General features: G+C 38.6%; 1 protein-coding gene across 2 annotated transcripts in view; it reads left to right on the top strand.

The window, feature by feature from the left end:
* Window positions 1–23,347, top strand: part of Pibf1 (progesterone immunomodulatory binding factor 1) — a 163,464-nt gene that overhangs the window by 40,404 nt on the left and 99,713 nt on the right. For both annotated transcript variants that reach the window (XM_057786205.1, XM_057786206.1), the window contains 2 exons: window positions 530–655; window positions 19,008–19,106. In XM_057786205.1, the coding sequence (XP_057642188.1) occupies window positions 530–655; window positions 19,008–19,106 (225 nt within the window). The remainder of the gene's footprint in view (window positions 1–529; window positions 656–19,007; window positions 19,107–23,347) is intronic.

Below are 23,347 nucleotides of genomic sequence, written 5' to 3'. Positions count from 1 at the left end.
GTACTGCTTGTACATGGTGCACATATATACAGGCAAAACATCCATACACATAAAATAAGAAAAAGTGAAAACTTTTTAAGTTAAAATTTTGCCATAAACATTTCAGCATTTTGGACTTCCCCCAGCCTGTTTATTTTTATTGGCTTATGGTCTGCTTGCTACTATTGTCCTATGTAATACTTTGACTCTAAAGAACAATTCATATGTGACTCTGTCTGCTGTGCTGAGAAGGAAATGTTTTATTGTGTCTGAACATGCAGCATCTGAGTACATCAGCCTTCCGGCCTCAGTCTGAAAGGGCACGGAAGGGGATCACCCAACATGGTTACTGTGTCTGTCGTAGTGGAACAGTAGTGATGTGATATGGGTCTGGTACTAGTTTGGAACAGTGCTTTTAGAGATTCTAAAGCACTTCTAGAATGGTTAAGTTTTCTAAACACATTTCATATAAGATTAAAATATTACCTAAAGAACAATAGTTTATTTTTTTCATGAAAGAAAGCCATGGCTATTTATTTTGTCTTGGCAGAGACCATTATAAAACAGAATATGAAAATAAACTACACGATGAACTGGAACAAATCAGATTGAAAACTAATCTGGAAATTGAGCAGCTCCGAAATGCCTCTAGGGAAATGTATGAACGAGAAAACAGGTAAAAAAGAACGCGATTGAGCAAGTTATATTTTTCTTTGACGATCCTAAGAATTTTACAATTTCAAAATGCCATTTCTGAGATGACTTTTTTAATAGTTGTAAATATAAATGAGAATGTTAAAATTATAAATTTGATAGCTAGTTACAACAGCACTTAAAATACTGTAGGTCTTTTTACTGTGGTGATATATCTCTTTCCTGTTTCCTCAATTCAGACTGAAGACAAGAATATAAGAAGGTACTAAGATAGCAATAGTTTTACCAACCATTTCTCTTGGATACTTGTAGATAGAGGCTGCTTGTTCATTTCCTAGCTGCCCAGATCCGAAATAATCCGAAATAATTATAACACTGCTCAGCCAATCACTTAAGCATATTGCTAGCTAGCTCTTATATCTTAACTCATTTCCATTATTCCGTATATTAGCACAAGGCTGTGGCTTACTAGGTAAGGTTCTGGCATCTGTCTCCTTCAGGGGCTACATGGTGTCTGTCTGACTCCACCTTCTTTTCTCCAGCATTCAGTTTAGTTTTCCCACCTTGCTCTATTCTGCCCTTCCACAGGCCAAAGTAGCTTCTCTAGTAACCAATGATAATAAAACATATCCACAGCATACAGTGAGGAATCTCATATCAGATACTTGTAAAAACTGGAATAGTAATATGTATATCTATATATATTATTTAACCACTAATATCCACATTACTGCTTATACTTTGCTGTGTAATCATTGTGACCGTTTCCCAGTTTTTCAGTTGTCCATCTTAAAAACAAAACAAGAACAAAGAGAATCCTTTAAAATACATCCATCATAGCATAAGTTTAGATGTGTAAACTCCCTCTCCAAGTAGTGTGAGTAGGATGGCGGAGTTGGGTCGGAAAATGGGCACCGACCATTTCTCAAGGCAGGAGAGCTAGAAGCAGCCTTGCTTCTCCCCAGTCCTGTTCTGGACCCATGTTCACAATGGGTACCATCCACTTCAAGCTTCCTTTCTGCTCAACATGCCCATCATGTTGGGAAGTCAAAGCAAGGACCATAGGCAAGTGCTCACATCCAGAGTTGAGAGCCTGAAGAGAATAAAGGTCTGCCTGTTTAGTGCTCAGCCTTCTTCCTCCACTAAATAGTACAGGGCCCTAAACAAAGGAAGCTGCCTCCCTTTCTGCTGGGTTTCCCACATCAGTGAAGGCAATCAGGACAACCCCACACTGTCCAACCTGATCTGGACAACCCCTCATGGAGACTTTTCCCAAGTGATTCTAGGCGTTGTCGAGTCGACAATTAAAATTAACTGTCATAACACCAAACCAGAAAATTTGGGTTTGGACGTAAGGTTGATCCTTAGATATTAACACTGTGATAGACAGTTACCACCAGATGGCGCCAAACTGCAGCCCAATCCTGTGCCAGCACAGGGACACATAAGTAGCCACTGGTACAAGCTTGCTTTTCTTATTTTTCACTTCAGTCTTCTGTTCCTGTATTTATGTGACTGAATCTTCATTATGGCAGATCTGAAATGTAGTCATAACTTCTGTCCCCTTCCATTCTTCACAACATAAATAGTAAGTTCTTTTGGAATCTTACAACTTAGAATGGGTCAAGAAAGGTTTTACTAGTCCATATAAAAAACAAAATTCAGAGATTGTTTACATACTTCGTTTTGTCTTGGATCTGTGTGAGATAACCTTGCTTTGTTAGATACATGATGTTATCCTGTATATTTTATCGGTATGCTCTTCGCATTATGAGTTAAATTGTAACGAGCACACTTGCATATGTTCATAGCTATCCTATCTTCCCTAATAAGCACTTTCAGAAGAGAGTAAGAAGCTAAGAGTAGAGAGATTCCTTGGGAACTGGGGACAGAATGAGGAAAACTCAGGTCAGTGTCGAGCATTAACATATAAATGGCTTCCTTAGTAGGTCTGTGTGAAAGGGTGTGGTCCCTCCTAAGTGTTTAGAAATAAGACATTTCCCAAAGCTAGGTGCATACCTACAATACCAGTACTCAAGAGGCTGAGACAGGAACAGCACGGGTTCCAGGCCAGCCAGAGCTGCTTTCTATACTAAGGCTCTTTCTTGAAAAAAGACAGGGCAAAATTCTGTAAGTGAACGTATATTTTAAGAGATTTTGAGAAAAAAAAAAAAACTAATCTTAAATCCTGTCTCCACCACTTGGTAGTGGGGTGAGAAACCACTTTATATCCCTGAGTTTAGTTTTCTCTTTTACAAAAATGAACTAATAGTAATGCTTCAGAGAGTGGCCCATGCGGTCTAAATTAGATAGTATGTGTGACAAGTGCATTACAATAGTTACTTTATACCACTTGTCCATGTGTAGTCAAAATTATTTTATTTGTATGATGACAGTTTGGATAAAATCATTATTACAGTACGACTAACTGACAGCATGGGATTATTACCTTAAAGGTCATTGTTATAAAATGGAGAGGGCCTAACATGTCTAACTTATTTGTTCCCTAAGCATTTCCGAGAGGTACTAAAGGGGAAATAAATTCGGGTGATTGAATTTCTCCAGAAACAAAACTGCCTTTAGCGTGAGATGGCCTCCTAAGCACAGAGCAGAACTGTTGTGATCCGGAGTGTGAGTTGTTGGAAGCCTTCATTAGGCTCTCCCTGCTGCAGAGTCTGGAAACTCAACGGCTTCGCAGTTGTTTGAAGGAAGTGCAGAGCAGCACAAAGGAGACTGAAAATGCTTTTAAGTGGGGCCATTAGTGCTGCAGTGCTTTGAAAATTTTATTTCCTGCCCTGCCAGTGCTGTCTCGATCACAATGTGCTGTCTCCCACAGTACGCAAGAAGCCTCAGTGACACAATTGAAATTTTCACAGAATATTAGTGACATCAAACAGCTTTAAATCTTGGATTTGGATTTACTTCTGGGGATCAGTTGAATCTGTTTGATCCATCCCAGTATGAACGTGGAGCTGGATTACAGAGATTCCACTCCACATTTTGGAAGCAAATGTCCTCATTAGTACTCCGGCTTATATCCTCTATTGTTCATATCTTTCCAGATAATCTGTGCAATTTTTAAAGTCCTGTGAAAGTATTTAAGTGTTTTTTTCTTTTTAATTTTTGGGTCTTTTTGACAGATTTTTCTGAAGTAGGTGGTTTTGCAGGTAACTGGGTATCTTGTGAAGAAGCTCTAGATGGGTTTTGTCGCAGCTCTCTTGTTATTGCCTGTAGTCCTCTGTGTGATTCTTTGCATCATTAATACTTAAGTACTTTGGGTGTGTAGGCTGCCCCACATAGGCTGGAAGTCAGTTCTGGTGCGCAAGAGTTTACATATACCTTCTGTACATAGTTCTCGGGGTCGGGGGATGCTGGGAAAGCAGGATGGGGCCAGGTTGTTAGAATAAACCCTGTGCAGAGATTTCTAACTGATGAGGGCTGAGCCTAGAGCATGCTGCAGAAGTTACTTAGCTGATCATCCACACTATTTATTCAGTTTCATGTTGATAGTAACTGCTGCCACTTTTTAAACCTCAGCATCTTAATGGATCTTAAGTATTTAGTTTTGGAAATTTCTCATGCATATGGACTTCTCTTGTCTGTTTAATTTCATGTGAACTGGAAAGTTATCTACTTCAAGTTCACATTCACGGTGAGAAGTGAAGAGTCCAAGTGAGTGCTGGCTGACTAGCCCGTTTTCCCTACTATAGCGGAATAGGGGAGACTAGATAATTTGTAACGAGCAGGAATTTATTATGTCACTGCTCTAGAGCTGGGAAGTTCACTGGGCAAGGGCCTGTTTCCTGCATTCTCACCTGGCAGAAGCCAGAGAGCTGGTGACAGCAGGACACAGGCGACTCACTTACCTGTGGTCACAGCGCCAGCTCCCCTCAGAGCCCACTCATCTCTACGTTTTATTATTGTTGTTTAGCAGTAATTAAATTTGAACATGGCTTTTGCAAGGGATAAGCATTCAAACCATAGAGCTAATTCTATAAGAAATTATAGCATTTTAGTCAACAGGGATCTCAAAATGTTTCTTCTCCTAAAATACACAGTTTTTCTTAAGAAAATTTATGAAGCCAGGCAATGGTGGTTTCTCTCCATTTAATTTGATTCGATGGTGGCTGTCAGCTTCCTCTATATTGCTTTTATTATGTTTAGGTATGTTCCTTGTATCCCTGATCTCTCCAAGACCTTTATCATGAAGGGTGTTAAAACATATCACATGTTTTCCCAGCACCTAATGAGATGATCATATGGATTTTTTCTTTCAGTTGATTTATATGGCAGATTGCATTGATAGATTTTTGTCTGTTGAACCATCCCTGCTTCTCTGGGATGAAGCCTACTTGACTGTGGTGAATGATTTTTGTTTTTTGATGTGTTCTTGGATTCAGTTTGCCATTACTTTGAGGATTTTTGCATCAGTGTTCATGAGGTCTGTAATTCTGTTTATTGAATCTTTGTATGATTTGGTTATCAGGGTAACTGTAGCCTCATAAAAAGTGTTTGGCAATGTTACTTCTGTTTTTCTATTGTGTGCAACAATTTGAGGAGTATAGGTATTAGCTCTTCTTTGAAGTTCTGGCAGAATTCTGCATTTAAACCATATGACCCTGGGCTTTTTTTGGTTGGGAGACTTTTGATGACGGCTTCTATTTTCTTAGGGTTTATAGGTCTATTTAAATTGTTCAGCTGATCTTTTTTTTTTTTTTTTATTTTTTGAGACAGGGTTTCTCTGTAGCTTTTTGGTTCCTGTCCTGGAACTAGCTCTTGTAGTCCAGGTTGGCCTCGAACTCACAGAGATCCACCTGCCTCTGCCTCCCGAGTGCTGGGATTAAAGGCGTGCGCCACCACCGCCTGGCTTGTTCAGCTGATCTTGATTTAATTTTGGTATGTGGTACCTATCCAGAAAATTGTCCATTTCTTTTAGATTTTCCAATTTTATGGAGTACAGGTTTTCAAATTATGACCTAATTGTTCTCTGGATTTCTTCTGTGTCTGTTGTTATGTCCCCTTTTCTTTTCTAATTTTGTTAATTTGGATGTTCACTCTCTGCCTTTTAATTAGTTTGGGTAAAGGTTTGTCGATCTTGTTGATTTTCTCAAAGAACCAGCTCTTTTTTTCATTGATTCTTAGTATTTTTTGTTTCTGTTTTAATGATTCCAATTATAAATTTGATTATTTCCAGTTGTCTGTTTCTCCTGGGTGAGTCTGCTTATTTTGTTCTAGGACTTTCAGATGTACTGTTAAGTCACTAGTATGAGATTTCTCCACTTACTTTATGTAGGCACACAGTACTATGAGTTTTCCTTTTGGCACTGTTTTCATAGTGTCCCATAGATTTGGATATGTTGTACATTCATTTTTGTTGAATTCTTACAAGTCTTTAATTTCTTTATTTCTTCCTTGACCCAGTTGAGCACTTTCAATTTCCAAGATTTTGTAGACTTGCTGTAATTCTCATTATTGTTGAATTCTAACTTTAAGCAATGATGAACCAATAAGATACGGGAGTTATTCCAATTTTTTTTTTGTATCTGTTGAGGTATGTTTTGTTACCTTGTATATGGCCAATTTTAGAGAAGTTTCCAAGCAGTACTAAGAAGAAGGTATATTTTGTGTTTGGGTAAAATGTTGTATAGTCCATTTGAGTCAAGACATTTCTGAGTTTTCTTCTTTCTCTGTTAGGCTTTTATCTGGTAGACCTGTCCATTGGTAAGAGTGGAATGTTGAAGTTTCCTACTATTAGTGTGTAGGGTTTGATGTGTAATTTAAGCTTTAGTAATGTTTCTTTTACAAATGTGGATGGTCTTGTATTTGTGGCATAGATGTTTAAGATGGAGACTTCATCTTGATGGGCTTTTCCTGTGATGAGTATGAAGTGTCCTTCTCCATCTCTTTCGGTTGATTTTAGTTTGAAGTCTATTTTGTTATATCTTGCTTCTTAGGTTCATTAGATTGGAAAATCTTTTCTCAATCTATAGTTGGAGACTGTTCATTTGTTCCCAGCCACTCAGACCCAAAATAATCACATAGAAACTATATTATTTGCAGTACTCTATGGCCAATAGCTTAAAGGTATCCCTAGCTAGCTTTTATATCCTAAACTAACCCGTCCCCATTAATCTGTTCATTACCATGAGGTCGTGGACTACCAGCAAACTTTCAGGAGACTCCGGCAGAGGCGTCTTTCTTTTGTGGCATCTACATGGCTTCTCACTGGCTCTATATATACCTTTTCCAGGTTGGCTATATTCTGTTAAGCTTTTGGCAAAAAGCGACTTCTTTATTAACCAATGGCAATAAAACATATTAGAGCATACAGAGGGGAATTCTACATCTCCTATTCTTGTCTGTCTAAATAAAAAGGTTTTAATTATAATATAGTAAAATTACATATAACTAAATAGGTATCAAGCAAGAATTACAGTTACAATATTTATATCTACTTTGTCTTTTATCATAATTAAGGAAAACTATAACTATCTTTTCTTCAACTCCATCAAAGACTCCAGAAGGATATAATATTACCTAAGTAAACAGGACATGTATTGTAAGCAGCTTCCAAAATTCTAGAATTGACAGAGACAGCTTGCTGCCTGGACAGTCACCCAAAGTTTTTCTGCAACACTGGAGCATCCATCTTCAGCCTACAAACCCATAGTATCCAGTAGACTATATTGGCAGTTTGTCATTCACTTTCTTCTGTGTCCTGAAGAATGTCTGGCAGACTCATGAAGCAGGAACCCCGAAGGATCATCTCACCTTTAGGCAAGTTCAACAGTCATTTCTCTGTGGGTCCTGCATGTCCATTTTATACATCATAACATCAAGCAGTCCAGGCAAGAGCAGTTTCTTACCCAAATGGCTAACAAACTCTATGAAGAGTCTCTTTGATGACCATTATCCTCTTGAAGTAGATTGGTGCTGCACGGAGCAGTTGTGTCTCATTGTCATGAAAAGTTCTAAGTTCTTAAACATTTTAAATGCCATATTCTGTAGACTTTGAAAGGTTTAAAGAATACCTATCCATCCAAAATATATCTCTATTAATCTAGAAAATATAACATGGCTACAAGCTTGACTATTATGGATGATATATTTTTAAATGAGCTGCACAAACACAATACCTTAATCAAGAGCAGAAATACACATTTAACAAAATTGACCTTAAATTTGTATCAATAAACCAAGATCCATACCAATACAAAGTATTCATCTCTTTAGCATATCCCCCTTTAACTGTAAACAAACATTTATAAACAATATTTGGGAATTTGGGCATAGTTCTCTCCAAACTTCTTCCTGCTTATTTGGGGGTGTTTTCACTGAGACCTTTTGGATGTTCTTGGTCCATCAAACCAAAATAGTCTGGAAGGAATCCAAAGGTTCTCATTCTCTGTGGAAACGAAAGAAGAACCTCTTTCCAAAGCAACAAATCCTTAGATCCAAATTTTGAAGTCAAGATACCTTTAAAATATATAAGTTGATTTAGCTTCGCAGCCCATACAATGAAATGTCTCTCTGTATTTAGCTCCTTCACAGTCAAAATATTAAAAAATACAAAAATATACATAATAATACACACAGATTTTCTGTGTATATTCCATCTTTATGTGGCTTATTTTTCTTATCTGTTAATTTTCCTATAAGTTTATTATTTATTATCTTTAAGTTTCTTTAATCTATGACTATACTCTTTTTATTATTTATTTATTTTTATTAATTAATTAATTAAATTATTAAAGTGTATTTCTAGCTAGCTCTTATATTCTAAACTAACCCATCTCCACTAATCTGTGCATTACTACAAGATCGTGGTCTACTGGCAAAGTTTCAGCTGACTCCTACAGAGGCATCTGTCTTCTGTGGAGGCGACATTGCACCTCACTGACCCCACATGCTCTCCACGTCTCTGTTTGGATTTCCAGCCTGGCTTTATTCTCTTAAGCCATTGGCCAAAAGCAGCTTCTTTATTAACCAATGACAATAAAACATATTTATAGCATACAGAGGGGAGTCCCACATCATCAACCCTTTACTCTGAGATAGTGTCTGTCTTTGGGGTTGAGATGTGTTTCTTGTATGCAGCAGAAGGATGGATCCTGTTTCCATATCCATTCTGTTATAGGTGAATTGAATCCATTGATATTAAGAGACCAGTGATTGTTAATTCCTGTTATTTTTCAGTGGTAGTGTTTGTGTGTTTCACTTTGGGTTTTGCTGGTATGAAATTATCTGTTACTTCTGTCTTCATGGGTGCAGTTAGCTTCCTTAGAGGAGTTTTCCTTCTAGTACTTTCTGTAAGGCTGTGTTTGTGGATAGGTATTGTTTAAATTTGATTTTGTCATGGAAGATCTTGTTTTCTCTGCCTACGGTGATTGAAAACTTTGCTGGGTATATTAATCTGGGGTTGCATCTGTGTTTTCTTAGTGCCTGCAGCAATCTATCCAGGACCTTGTTTTCAGGATTTTCATTGAGAAATCAGGTGTAATTCTGATAGATCTGTCTTTATATTTTTTTTTTGGCCTTTTTTCTTTTCAGCTCTGAATGTTCTTTATTCTGTATGCTTCATATTTTGATTGCTATATGATATTGGACTTTTTTGTTTGTTTGTTTGTTTGTTTTTCCCCAGTCCTTTTGGTGTTCTGTAAGCTTCTTGTACCTTCATAGGCATATCCTTTTTTTAGTTTGGGAAAGTGTTCTTCTAAGATTTTGTTGAATATATTTTCTGTGACTTTGAGCTGGAGTTCTTCTTCTTCTACCCCAATTATTCTTAGGGTCAGTCTTTTCATGGTGTCCCAGATTTTTTGGATGTTTTGTATTAAGTATCTGTTGGCTTTAACATTTTCTTTGACCAATGAATGTTTCTTCTATCGTATCTTAAACATCTGAGATTCTCTCTTCCATCTGTTATATTCTGTTTGTTATGCTTACATTTGTTGTTCCTGTTCATTTACCCAGATTTACCATTTCCTGAATTCCCTTGGTTTGTGTCTTCTTTACTGCCGCTATTTCAGTTTTCAAGGCTTGAACTGTTTGAACGATTTGCTTCCCCTGTTTGTTTTTCCTTCATTTTCTTGGGTTTTTTAAACGAGATTTATTGATTTTTTTTTCATTTTTTTATTTGTCTTTTCCTCTACTTCTTTAAGGGAATTTTACATTTCCTCTTTAAGGGTCTCTGTCATCTTCATAAAGTTATATTTAAGGTTGTTTTCTTCTGCTTTTTCTGGATTAATATGTTCAGTTTTTCCTGTTGTATGACTGCTGGGTTCTAATGTTGCCGTGTTGCTTTTTAAGTTGTTGAATATATTCTTGTGTTGACGCCTACCCATCTCTACCTTCAGTTGGTGCAGGCAAGGTCTTTGCCTCTTGGTCCAGTGCTTGCAGTCAATTTGTGTCTTAGGGAGCCACTCTTGGCCCCACTCTGTGTAGTCAGTGTCTGTACTCAGGGAGCTGCTGAGGTGTCTGGGGGTGGAGTGGGACTTGTAGATTACAGGGTCTGATCAATGGGGAGTGGTAGAGCAGCCTGCCTGAAGGAAACTTGCCTGATGGCTGACTCGTTCAGCTGAGGCAGAGCCCATGCATGGTTCTGACCTAGGGACTAGGGCCTAGACATTGGGCTTTCCAGCTGGGGAACTGGTCACTCACCTCTTGTTCCCATCTGTGCAGTTACAGACATCAGAGAGCTGCTGATGTCACAGAGGATAGGTGGGTTTGGGGGCAGAATGGGACTTGTAGGTAACAGGATCCAATGGATTGGGGGGTTGTTGGAATAGCCTGCCTGCAGATCAGAACCAACTGCAGATCAAAAAATACTTTAAAGCAGATTGTGTTTGTACTGAAGGTGTAAAGACTTTTCCTTGTCATAATTTCTTAAGCAGTTCAGTACAACTTACATGGTGTATTGAGCCTTCTGAGTAAAATATACAGGGAGGGTCTGTTGTTCATCATTTGTAAAGTGGAAGTCATTTTATATTCACGGTTTTAGTATCCTTGGTTTGGGTGTGCAGGCTGGATTTGGTGGATGGAGCCAGTAGAGGATGTTCAGAACCAAGCTCCTGAAGATTAGTCAGCTGGGCAGTTCTTGACATATTTCAGTGTTACTCTAATTATGTTTTATTACATTCAGTTTGGATTTTTAACATCTCAATCCCATTAGTTTATACATGCTATAGATAGCCACTGCCAATTTTTCAAGTTTCTCTTTTGAGGAACATTTGAATTCCTGCTATTTGTTCTATAATTATATTTATTACATCTTCTAATGTATTTGCCATTTGGAAATGGATTATTCATTAATTATGTGGAACTTATTCTTTTATCTTTATCAGGGATGCAGTACATCTGGTGTTTGGTCAAACCAGTCCACTTTTAAAAGAACATATACACTGTAGCCCATAGAAACAATACATAATAGTTCACAATCTTTTTAAGGATAATTCTCCTTTGACATCTGTTTGCACTATGGTGTGGTCATGCAATACAAATCTCATAATGTCAGGATATCCCAAAGGGGAAATGTCTGTGAAAAAGAAGAAACCTGAGAAAGGCAGCATTGTATGATTCAGAGCTGAGAATCTGGATGGAGAATAGATTGACACTCGGGCTATTGATACAGTGTATCTTATGATGTGACCGTGAACTGAGTCTTTGTATTTCAATCTTGAAACATATTTGTAAAATGGAAATGATACAACACATGATTGATAGAGTTGTTGTGACAATTTCCTATTTGAGTTACTTTGCTCATTCATTGTTGTGACCAAATACCTGACAAGAAGCAATTTAAGAGGACGTATTCCGTCTTACTGTGCCAAGGGATCATTTTGTCATGGTTAGACGACATACCGAGAAGCAGGAGACATACTTTTCCATTGATAAAATACCATGATATATATGATAAGATACCATGGCCAAGCCAACCGCTAGATGGAAGAATTTTAGGAGGACTTAAAGTTTCTGAGGGTTAGAGTCCATGATCATCATGGCAAGGAGCGTAGCAACAGGCATAGTGCTGGACTAGTAGTTGAGAACTTATATCTTGATCTGCAAATAGAAGGCAGAGATAGCTAACTGGGGCTATGTGGGCCTTCTGAAACCTCAAAACCTACCCCCAGTGACACACCCATTCCAATAAGGCCACACCTGCTAATCTTTCCCAAACAGTTTCACCAACCTGAGGATCAACTATTCACATATATGAGCCCATGGTGGCCATTCTAATTCAAACCACCACGGCCTGGCAGCAAGAGCAAAAGGCCTGCTGGTCACTAAGTATCTACGTTCAGAGCGCAGAGCACAAGTAGGACGTTGGGCCACCATAAAACCTCAAGATTCGCCCCCCCAGTGACCCACTTCCTCCAGCAACCTTCTACCTCCTGAAGGTTCCACAACCTTCCCCAGCAGTGCAACCATCTAGGTTATGAAGACGCTTCACATTCAGCCACAATTGCTGTATATGAAGTAAAAGCAGCCCCTGAGGTGTGCTGAACACTGTATGCTTACTGTCAATACCGATGTCAGTAGAAGAATATATTCAGGTTTTTCTCTCTCAAACTTAATTTGAAGCATGTCAATTGGTAATACTTAAAGGAGGTCTGCCTGTTGTAGACTAGCTATGGAAGATATGACAGCCAAATATGACAGCCAAGAGAACAAATTTACAGGGAAAACTTACCTGCAGACACCTAGGGTAAATAGTAATGCTAAAAGCCTGGGCTTCTAGAACTTCTGCTTACTTTGGTCTTCTTCAGAATTGTCTTAGGTATTTGTCTTTTACGATTTCCATTGTATCTGCCACATTTTAGAAAAATATCCCCTTTGTTTTCTTGTTACTTACTACAGTAAAGAATAGTTATCTCGCAGGGCGGAGGTGGTGCACGCCTTTAATCCCAGTGCTCAGGAGGCAGAGGCAGGCAGATCTCTGTGAGTTCTAGCCAGCCTGGTCTATAAGACTATAAGAGCTAGTTCCAGGACAGGATCCAAAGCAACCCTGTCTTGAAAAACCAAAAAGAAAAAAAAAAATAAAGAATAGTTATCTCCTCTTCCCGTGGCCTTGGAATTTTGTTTAACTGGATGTTGCAGGCTGTCTATGGCAAACTGTCTATTATTCTCTAATCATGCATCTTGTTGTTTGATTCTCTGTGGCTTGGCTTTATTCCTCATTTGGCTTTATACTCATTGTGACTACTAGAAAGGAAGTATAGTTAAGGACTGAGGCTTCGCCATCTACCAACTAAACGTTTGTATTTAACTAGTACTGCAAATGCGGCCTACGGGAATTCCACTACTTAAGTCACATTTTAAAATAATGAAGCCATCGTTAGGAAGGACAATTGGAACTAAAATAGGGCATCTTAGAATAAAATATACAAATGTTTAAGATACTTAGGCAGTTGTGTTCTCTCAATTTTATTTTTCATGTTTTGTATGGTTTAATAATAGAATAGTTTTTAAGGTCATTGCAATTATGATGACATCAAAAAATAATTTTGCAAAAAAAGCAATTCTACTTAGAGAATAATGAACAAAAATATTCTTACTGGTTTTTTTGAGAAGAATAACCTTTATGATTTTATTTATTTATTTATTAAAGATTTCTGCCTCCTCCCCACCACCGCCTCCCATTTCCCTCCCCCTCTCCCTGTCAACTCCCCCTCCCTCAGCAGCCCGGAGAGCAGTCAGGGTTCCCTGCCCTGTGGGAAGTCCAAGTATCTCCCACCTCCTTCCAGGTCTAGTTAGGTGAGCATCCAAACAGCCTAGGCTCCCACAAAGCCAGTACGTGCAGTAGGATCAAAACCCAGTGCCATTGTTCTTGACTTCTTAGCAGCCCTCATTGTCCGCTATGTTCAGCGAGTCTGGTTTTATCCCATGCTTTTTTCAGACCTAGTCCAGCTGGCCTTAGTGAGTTCCGATAGAATATCCCCATTGTTTCAGTGTGTGGGTGCACCCCTCGCGGTCCTGAGTTCCTTGCTCGTGCAAAAGTATATGCTCAACTATGTTCATAGCAGCACTGTTTGTAATAGCCAGAACCTGGAAACAACCTAGATGCCCTTCAATGGAAGAATGGATTAAGAAAGTATAGAATATATACATATTAGAGTACTACTCAGCAGTAAAAAACAATGACTTCTTGAATTTTGCATGCAAATGGACGGAAATAGAAAACACTATCCTGAGTGAGGTAAGCCAGACCCAAAAAGAGGAACATGGGATGTACTCACTCATAATGGTTTTCTAGTCATAAATAAAGGACATTGAGCCTATAATTTGTGATTCTAGAGAAGCTAAATAAGAAGGTGAACCCAAAGAAAAACATATAGTTATCCTCCTGGATATTAACCTTCATCAGGCGATGAAAGGAGACAGAGACAGAGACCCACATTGGAGCACCGGACTGAAAAACCTTTATGATTTTTACAACTATTTATTTGTTACTCATAAACTTTGGCTGCTGAGTCTCTCTGTGGTGATTGGCTGTTTGAAATCTGAAATTGTTACTCAGTCACTGCCGAAAGGCTGTACGGGTGTGGGTATAGCAAGTGTAATTGCTAGGCATTTGTATCCAGTGTGGAGCTCATAGATGGCGTCAAGACATCTGAGTTTTCATGACTTACTACTAATATGTGTAGTAATGATAAGGAAACCAAATTCTATCACTGCTCTTTGTAAGAAATTCTGGTATGTGATGTAAGAAGCACAGGCTTCAGAGTAAATATTAACTGGATGATGCTCGCTATGATCCTCTTCAGGCTATGTGTCCCAGGCCATTGGTGCAAACTCTACACTGCAGTGTACTGAAAATGCATCATAAGGGTTTGTAGATGTTCTGTGAGCAAATCATTACTGTTATGCCTTATATTTCTCTGTATTATAGCTCTATTAAGGAAGTAGAATGTTTCAGCTAAGTGACTATTGGGAAGAAGCTTAGTTGGTGTTTGTCTTGACCCCATGTTTCACCTGTATTAAGATGTAAAGAGAATTAGATATAAGAAGCTCATGCCTGGCTGTATTATCTCCTAAAGACTCACTATTCTTTCCTTCTCCCATTGGAGGACTCTCCTTGGCTGTCACTAAGAGGAACCTTTTCAACATTTTTGATTCCTGTTGTCGTCGTAGTGGATGACTTATGTAATATTGTGGGCTCGTATTGCTTGAGCTATCCATGACTATTGTCCCTCGTCTTTATTCCATCCAGCCATTCTAATAGAGACACCCGGACTTACGACCAACCGAAATTCTGCCACTGAAAATACTTCTTTGTCTAAGACCATACCACCCTGACTACACCCCATCTCATGTGATCTCCGAAACTTAGCAGGGTTAGGCTAGGTTAGCACTTGAGTGGAAGCATACCACTCTGTCCCCAAAGCACTGTTCTCTAGAAGCAATTTCTAGTCTATAGTGTTTATGACATGCACTTAATCTGCGTGACATTCTCAGTCATCTGTCCTTTCTCCCTCGTCCTCCTAATTCATTAGCCTTTCGGTGTTAACTTGCTTTTTGCACAGTAATGCTCTAGGACCCAATGCCTCAGCTGTACCTTTGCCAGTGTCTCAGATGTCATTCTCACGTCAATTCTTGTGACTTCTGCTTGAATATCTTTTACTTAAAGTAGTTTATAAAGCGCTATTAACTGCCCTTAACCTCAGTTTTCTTGTGGATATTACATCTGCCTGATTGGATTATGGTAAGGCTTAAATGAGATAAGCGTATCTACACTGTTTAGCCTACCCTTCAACCCAGAGGGGAAACGCTATGTTTCCAACTGACATTCTCGACAAGAAATTAAAATAACTAAATTCTTTATTTTTTTGTTTAATTTCTTAAAATTTTTTATTCATTTTACATAGCAAACAGTTCCCCTCTCTCTCCTTCCCCCACTCCCCTCCACTTCTCAAAGGGTAAAGCCTCCGAAGTCTGGCACATCAAACTGAGGCAGGACAGGTCCCTTCCCCCTGTATCAAGGCTGAGCAAGGCATCATACCATAAGGAATGGGCTCCCAAAAGCCAGCTCATGTACCAGAGATAAATCCTGGTACCACTGCTAGGGGTGCTACAAATAGACCAAGCCACACAACTATCATCCATATACTGAAAGCCTAATTTGGTCTCATGCAGCCTCCCCTTGAGCTCCCACTAACTCAGGTCAGCTCTCTCTGTGGGTTTCCCCATAACGATCTGGACCCACTCCTCTTGTTCATATAATCAACCCCTCCTCCTGTTCTTCAACTGGTCTCCAGGAGCTCAGCTTAGTGCTTGTCTTTGGATCTCTGGATCTGCTTCCATCAGTTACTAGATGAAAGGTCTATGATGACAATAGGGTAGTTGCCAATCTGATTCTAGGAAAGGGCCAATCAAGGCACCCTCTACACTATTGCTAGGAGTCTTAGCTAGAGTCATCCTTGTAGATTTCTTGGAATTTCCCTAGCACCAAATTTCTTCCTAACCCCATAATGGCTGACTCTGTCAAGATATCTCTTTCGTTGCTCTCCCTCTCTGTCCCTTCCCCAACTTGACTAATCTGTTCCCTCGTGTTCTCATCTCCCATCCCCTCCTCTACACCTCCCCCCTCCCCACTCCCAGGTTACCAAGAGATCTTTTCTATGTCCCCTTCCCTGGGCAATCCATGCGTCCCTTTTAGGGTCCTCCTTGTTACCTAGCTTCTCTGGGGCTGTGAATTGTAGCCTATTTATCCTTTGCTTTATATCTAGTATGCACTTATGAGTGGGTACATACCATGTTTGTCTTTCTGTGTCTAGGTTACCTCACTCAGGATGATTTTTTTCTAGTTTTGTTGTTAGATTTTTCTCTGTGTACTGCAAATATGTTTTATTGTCATTGATAAATAAACAAGCTGCTTTGCCTATGGCAGGGCAGAATATAGCCAGGCTGGAAGAAATATAGAGAGAGTAGGCAGAGTCAGGGAGATGCTATGTATCTGCCAAAGGAGAAGGACAGGCCAGAACCTTACCGGTAGGCCACAACCTTGTGGTGATACACAGATTAATAGATAAGGGTTAGTTGAAGATGCAAGAGTTAGTTAATAAAAAGCCCCAGCTAATATGCCAAACAGTGTTGTAATTAATATATATTCTGTGTGATTATTAGGGCCTGGGCAGCCAGGAAACAAAAGAGCAGCCTCCACTTACATAGTTCCATCCATTTGCTCATAAATTTTATGATGTCATTGTTTTTTACAGCTGAGTAATACTCCGTTGTATAGATTTATTACATTTTCTTTATCCATTCTTCAACTGAGGGGCATCTAGGTTGCTTTCAGGTTCTTCTGTGCTATTATAAATAATGCTGCTATGAACATAGTTGAGCAAATGTCTTAGTAATATGATTGAGCATCTTTTGGGTATGTGCCCAAGAGTGGTACTTCTGGGTCTTGAGGTAGGCTGATTCCCAATTTTCTGAGAAACTGCTATACTGATTTCCAAAGTGGCTGTACAAGTTTGCACTCCCACCAATGGTGGAGAAGTGTTCCCCTTACTCCATGTCCTTTCTAACATAAGCTGTCATCAGTGTTTTTGACTTAAAGTCATTCTGACAGGTTTAAGATGGTATCTTAGAGTCAATTTGATTTGCCTTACCTGGTGACAGAGGATTGTTATCTGAGGGTTTTCTGTCCTGCCCAGTTCCCACAATTGTTAAGTACCAAGGAAATCACACAGAGGTCTACATTAATCATAAACTGATTGGGCCATTAGCTCAGGCTTCTATTAACTCTTATAACTTACATTAGCCCATTATTCTTCTCTGTGTTAGCCACATGGCTCAGTATCTTTTTTAGCGGCGTAGTCACATCTTGCCTCTTCTGTGTCTAGACAGGACTGCAGAGGGAGTTTCCATCTTCCCAAAATTCTCCTGTTCTCATTGACCCGCCTCTACTTCCTGTCTGGTTGTCCCGCCTATACTTCCTGCCTGACTACTGGCCAATCAGCATTTATCTTTTAACATAATTGACAGAATATAGACAATTTTCCCACACCAGAGGATGTTGAACAATTCCTTAAATGTCTTTCAGTCATTAGAGATTCTTCTGTTGAGAATTCTCTGTTTAGCTCTGTACCCTACTTTTAATGGGGTTATTTGGTATTTTGCTATCTAGTTTCTTGATTTCTTTATATATTTTGGAGATCAGCCCTCTGCCAGATGTGGGGTTGGTGAAGATCTTTTTCTTATTCAGTAGGCTGCCATTTTATCTTATTTGCCATGTCCTTTGCCTTACAGAAGCTTCTCAGTTTCAGGGGGTCCTATTTATTATTAGTTGGTGCTCTCAGTGTCTATGCTATTGGTATTATATTTAAGAAGTGGTCTCTTGTACCCATGCATTGAAGGTTACTTCCCACTTTCTGTCCTATCAGATTCAGTGTAACTGGATTTATGTTGAGGTCTTTGATCCACTTGGACATGTGTTTTGTGCATGGGGATAGATATGGATCTATTTGCATTCTTCTACATTCTTCTGACATCCAGTTATGCCAGCACCGTTTGTTGAAGATGCTTTCTTTTTTCCAGTGTACAAATTTTGGTTTCTTTGTCAAAAATCGGGTGTTCGTAGGTGTGTGGATTAATATCAGGGTCTTCAATTCAGTTCCATTGGTCCACTTGTCTGTTTTTTTGTCAATACCAAGCTGTTTTTATTTCTATAGCTCTGTAGTAGAACTTGAAATTGGGGATGGTGATGCCTCCAGAAGTTCCTTTATTGTAAAGGATTGTTTTAGGTATCTTGAATTTTTGTTTTTCCATATGAAGTTGAGTATTATTCTTTCGAGGTCTGTGAAGAATCGTATTGGGTTTTAATGTAGATTGCATAGAATCTATAGATTGCTTTTGTTAAGATTGCCATTTTTATTATGTCGATCCTACCTATTTAAGAGCATGGGAAATCTTTTCATTTCCTGATATCTTCTCCAATTTTTTTCTTCAAAGATCTAAAATTCTTGTCATACAGGTCTTTCAATTGTTTGGTTAGAGTTACTTCAAGAAATTTTATATTTTTCATGGCTATTTTAAAGAGTGATGTTTCTCTGAGTTTTTTCTCAGCTCATTTACTCTTTGTATTTAGGAAGGCTACTGATTTTTTTTTGAGTTAATCTTGTATTGTGCCACATTTATAAGTAACTAAATTCTAATATCTAACCCAGTTCTGTTTAGAAATAGACTGTTTGCACCTATATTTTTGTCTACTGTCAGAGAGTCTCCAATTCAGGTAGCTTCATGCATTGTAGTTGGCATCGCTGGCCTCTACCAAGTCCTTAAGATCATCATCCACGCATTGTGAACAAATTCACGAATCCTTAAAACATAGGGACTTATGTATTTTAAAATAACTGAAATGCATGTTTGAATTTTAGAAATCTTCGAGAAGCCAGGGATAATGCTCTCGCTGAAAAGAACCGAGCAGTGACAGCTGAAAAAGATGCTCTAGAAAAGCATGAGCAGCTCCTTGACAGGTAAGAAGGAAATGGGAATGCTAAAATTCTCCAGTGCTTGTTCCTCTTTCATTTTTCCTTTAGAGAAATTTATTTTAAAGCTAGCTATAGGAGAGCATGCCTGTAATTCAAGCAGTGAGACAGGAAAATGGATCGAAGTTGGAAACTGGCCTATGATTTTCATTTCAAGTTGCAATACAATTTAAATGTAATTGTTAACATATATCAAAACCATGATGTCGAAATTAAGTAGCTCCAGAGAGTTCCTGTACTTTTTCAGTGCATCTTACCTACTGCTGTTCTAGAGACAGCAGCCTTGATTTCCACTGCTGTCATCAGCCTTGTTCTTCTTAGACAAAATGCCAATAGAATCATACATTATTGACTCTCTTTGATCTAATTTTATTGATTTAGCATATTGATCATTCCTTATTTATGTTCTGAATATACTAGTTTGTTAATGTATTCTGTTGAAAAAAAAATGGGGTTCTTTTCTGTTGCAGCTACCAAAGTCAAGCTGCTGTGAACATTCTTAGTCAAGCTTTGTGTGCGTATGTGTGAGCACGTTTTGTGTATATATGTATGTGTGAGCACGTTTTGTGTATATATGTATGTGTGAGCATATTTTGTGTATGTATGTGTGAGGACATGTTTTGTGTATATGTATGTGTGAGCACCTTTTGTATATATGTATGTATGAGCACATGTTTTGTGTATATGTATATGTGAGCACATGTCTTTCTCTTTGGTAGACACCTAGGAGTGTAAATTAGTCATTAAGGCATTTACATTTTAGCATATAAAATTCTGTGAAACTTACTCCAGAGTGGTTGTGCCATTGTTTATGCCCCAAATCATCGGTCAGAATCTGTGTGTTCTGGAGTGGCTTTTGTGGGACGTTGGGAAAGAATGCTTTGTCTCCAGTTATCTGAAGAGTTGTTTTTATTAGTCCTGTGAAAAGGAGATCAATGATAAACATGAAGTTAAAAGAGCACCACTTGACTGAGATACTCTCAATTTTAAATAGTTGGATCACATGTAGAGTAAGGAATGTGTCTTTTTATTTAAACTTTTATTTTGAAATAATCTTAGAAGAGTTGATGAAATAGTATAGAAAGTTTATATGTGCCTTTCACATAGTAATAACCCTTTGAAATTAAGCTCTTTTACTGATAAAGAAGCACTACAGGTTGTTTTGTAATTATCCTTTTAAAAGTTCAGCTTTCACTGTTCCTCAGACTGGCTTCAAAGTCTTAGACGTCTTCCTGCCTCAGTCTCCCAAGTAGCTGAAACTATGGACACTTGCCACCATGCCTGGCATCTGTTTTGTAATTTAAGCAATTCATGCAATTAAAATTTGGATGTAGTTTAGTGGAAGAGCATTGCAGAGAATTTGAAAGGCCCTAAATTGGATCTATAGCCCTAGGAAAAATATATAAACAAAAAAAGCCTCACTAAAAAATTGTTATAAGGCAGAGAATAATAATAGAAATTGAACACCAGAATTTAAATCTAGTAGATCTTTTGACTTATTGACCATTGATAAGCTGAGTGAATTTTAATATGAATATATATAAACCCCTGGGCTTCTGTCACATGTTCGACTTGACTTATAGGGTTAAAATGACATCTGAAAATAGCTGGAGCTAACAGTGTCAGATGGAGATGTGCTCTGCCATGGCTTTTCCTTCAGAATCCTGTTGGGATCTTGGCACCTGAGCTTGAAACCAGAAAACCTTCAGAAGAAAAGTGACCAAATTAGGAAAATTCAAAGATACCTTTTAGTGGCAAATTAAAACTGCTGACAGATATTTGAATGGTTCACATGTTAAAGCTGGTTTTTATACCTGAAAGAACCTGAAGCAGCAAAATTGAGATTTCTGGGTAAACGTCATCCATAAAAAGTAAAGAAACACTTTCCAATGGGGCTTTTCCACATGCTGTACTTGGTCTGGTAACTCTCTCCTGTAAGATATTGAGACAAGCTGGCGGGGAATCCAGGCAGAATGCATATTTCCTGATTGAGGCTTCAGCTGGGTGGCTTGAGGGATGTGAAGTCTCCCATTTTAAAAATCTTAAATGTACTATTTTTTATTAAATGTAAATTAATACATGGAGTCCCTTATTTTATCCTTATGTTATCTGTGACAGTTGCTTATAAGAATGATACATTGGTTAAGTTACCACATAGAAGGAATGATAAGCTCACTCATTTGACAGTATTATTTTGAGGATCTACACATTCATTTTTCTTTCTTTTTTTCTTCTTCCAAAAAACCTGAAAGGTTAGGACTGTGTCTTAGAGAGGATGCTGCCATCCATGTCCACATCACCATGAATGCCGGCATCGAGTTGGGAATGAAGGAAGTGGTTGAGTTTGTGTATAGTGTGAAGCTTTAGACTTCATCATAGCATGGCAATAGTGCACTAATATATATACTTAGTTTACTGAAGGTTTTCAGTGTGGATTCCAAGATGCTTGGTCTAATGTACTTTGACATAGTTTCTGTAATTCTGGGCTATTAAACACAGGACCTTGTGTATGCCATGGCAATACTTCACCAGTGAGATATACTCCTAGCATATCTGGGAATTGTTATATGTTATATTAGTATGTGAAGTAAAATTCAAAGGTAAAACTTTTTTTATTCTTTGGAGATTGGCTTTTGAATGCCTGGATTTGTAAATCTGGCTTCCTTCTTATCAAAATGAGAATAAGCGAATGTGTGTTGATCTTTACAATGAATGTGGCCTTGCTGAATCATGTTTAAGTCTAGCGTCCAACATGTTCCCATCATGTATAATTGTTATCATCATTTTTTATATGAGAAGGTTTTATCAAATGCCTCATTTTATGATTAAACAACCCATGTCATTACTTTAAAAAAGCATAATGAAGCAGTGTGCCTTTTTCAAACATGAATGAAAAAAAGGCTTCTACTCAAAGGCTTCAATTGCCTACAAAGAAAAGGACTTTTCCTAGGTATATGAAAGGCCTATGTGTGTTCTGATTTCTAGCACAAAAAAAATCTCTAACATTAAGTAACAGCTACCTGGCACTTGAAAACACAAGCAGAGCATTAGCTCCAGTCCTGTTGTCTCGAATCTCTGTTACTCTGAGGGTTCCACCCACCAGGAGCAAACTTTAGAAGTCAATCAATGGGAGTGAAGAAAAGATGGGTACTCTTGACAGAAGCCTGAGTCTGGAGCTCCAGTGCGAGTGCGCAATTTCAAATGAATTTGCATTGTAAATATTTTCAGCTATAGTTTATCTTTTAAAAAATATTTCCTTGTCCAGCCTTGATACGGGGGCTTGTGCCTAGTCATAGTATAACTTGCTATGCCATGTTTGGTTGATAGCACTGGGAGGCCTGCCCTTTTCTGAAGGGAGAAGAGGAGGACTGGATCTGGGGGAAGGAAGGTGCTGGGAACAGAAGAGGGAAGGAAATTGTGGTTGGAATGTAACATAGAGAGAAGAATAAATTAAAAAGGGAAAAGAGCCGGGCAGTGGTGGCACACACCTTTAATCATAGCACTCAGGAGGCAGAGACAAGTGGATTTCTGTGAGTTTGAGACCAGCGTGGTCTACAGAGTGAGTTCCAGGACAGCCAGGCCACACAAAGAAACTCTGTCAAAAAAAAAAAAAAGAAAAGAAAAAAAGGAAAAAATATTTCCTGGCTATTCATGATGGCATATCCCTATAATCCTAGCACTTTCAAAGCAGAGGCAGGAGGATCAAGAGATTGAGACTATCCCTCAGCTACATAGCAAATTTGAGGTCCACCTGAGGGACAAAAGACATTGTCTCAAAAAGTAAAAGTAATGCATGTTTGATAAGAGGGTAGGGGAGATTTGGGATTTGAGCATCTAGTTTACGTAAAAGTACTTTCAAAGGACTTAATTTGAATGTTTTCAGTCCCCACCCCACAACTTCTCTGATAACAGTAGAAGATATAGGATAGAACGTGCAGGAAAGTCTGTGGTCGGAGTGACAATTGTACCATATTGAGCTAGTTTAAAAGTTAGTATAGTCAGGCATGCCTGCATTCCAACACTTGGAAGACGGAAACAAGATTGTGAGCTTGAGGCCAGCCTGGGACCACAAGGGACCTGTCTCAAAAACAAACAAAATAAACTCAGCAGTTGATATGGAAACAGCTCCCACTTTCAGAAGAAGAAGATGTTAGCTGTGCCCTCCTTCCCCCTTCTTCTACTTCTGTGTGCTTTGCCTTTGCTCATCTGTCCTTTAATCTGCTACTACA

The sequence above is a fragment of the Chionomys nivalis genome, chromosome 12 (genome assembly GCF_950005125.1).
Source record: "Chionomys nivalis chromosome 12, mChiNiv1.1, whole genome shotgun sequence".
Lineage (NCBI taxonomy): Eukaryota > Metazoa > Chordata > Mammalia > Rodentia > Cricetidae > Chionomys > Chionomys nivalis.
Note: the sequence above shows the minus strand (reverse complement) of the source record. Positions and strands in the feature narration are given on the sequence as shown.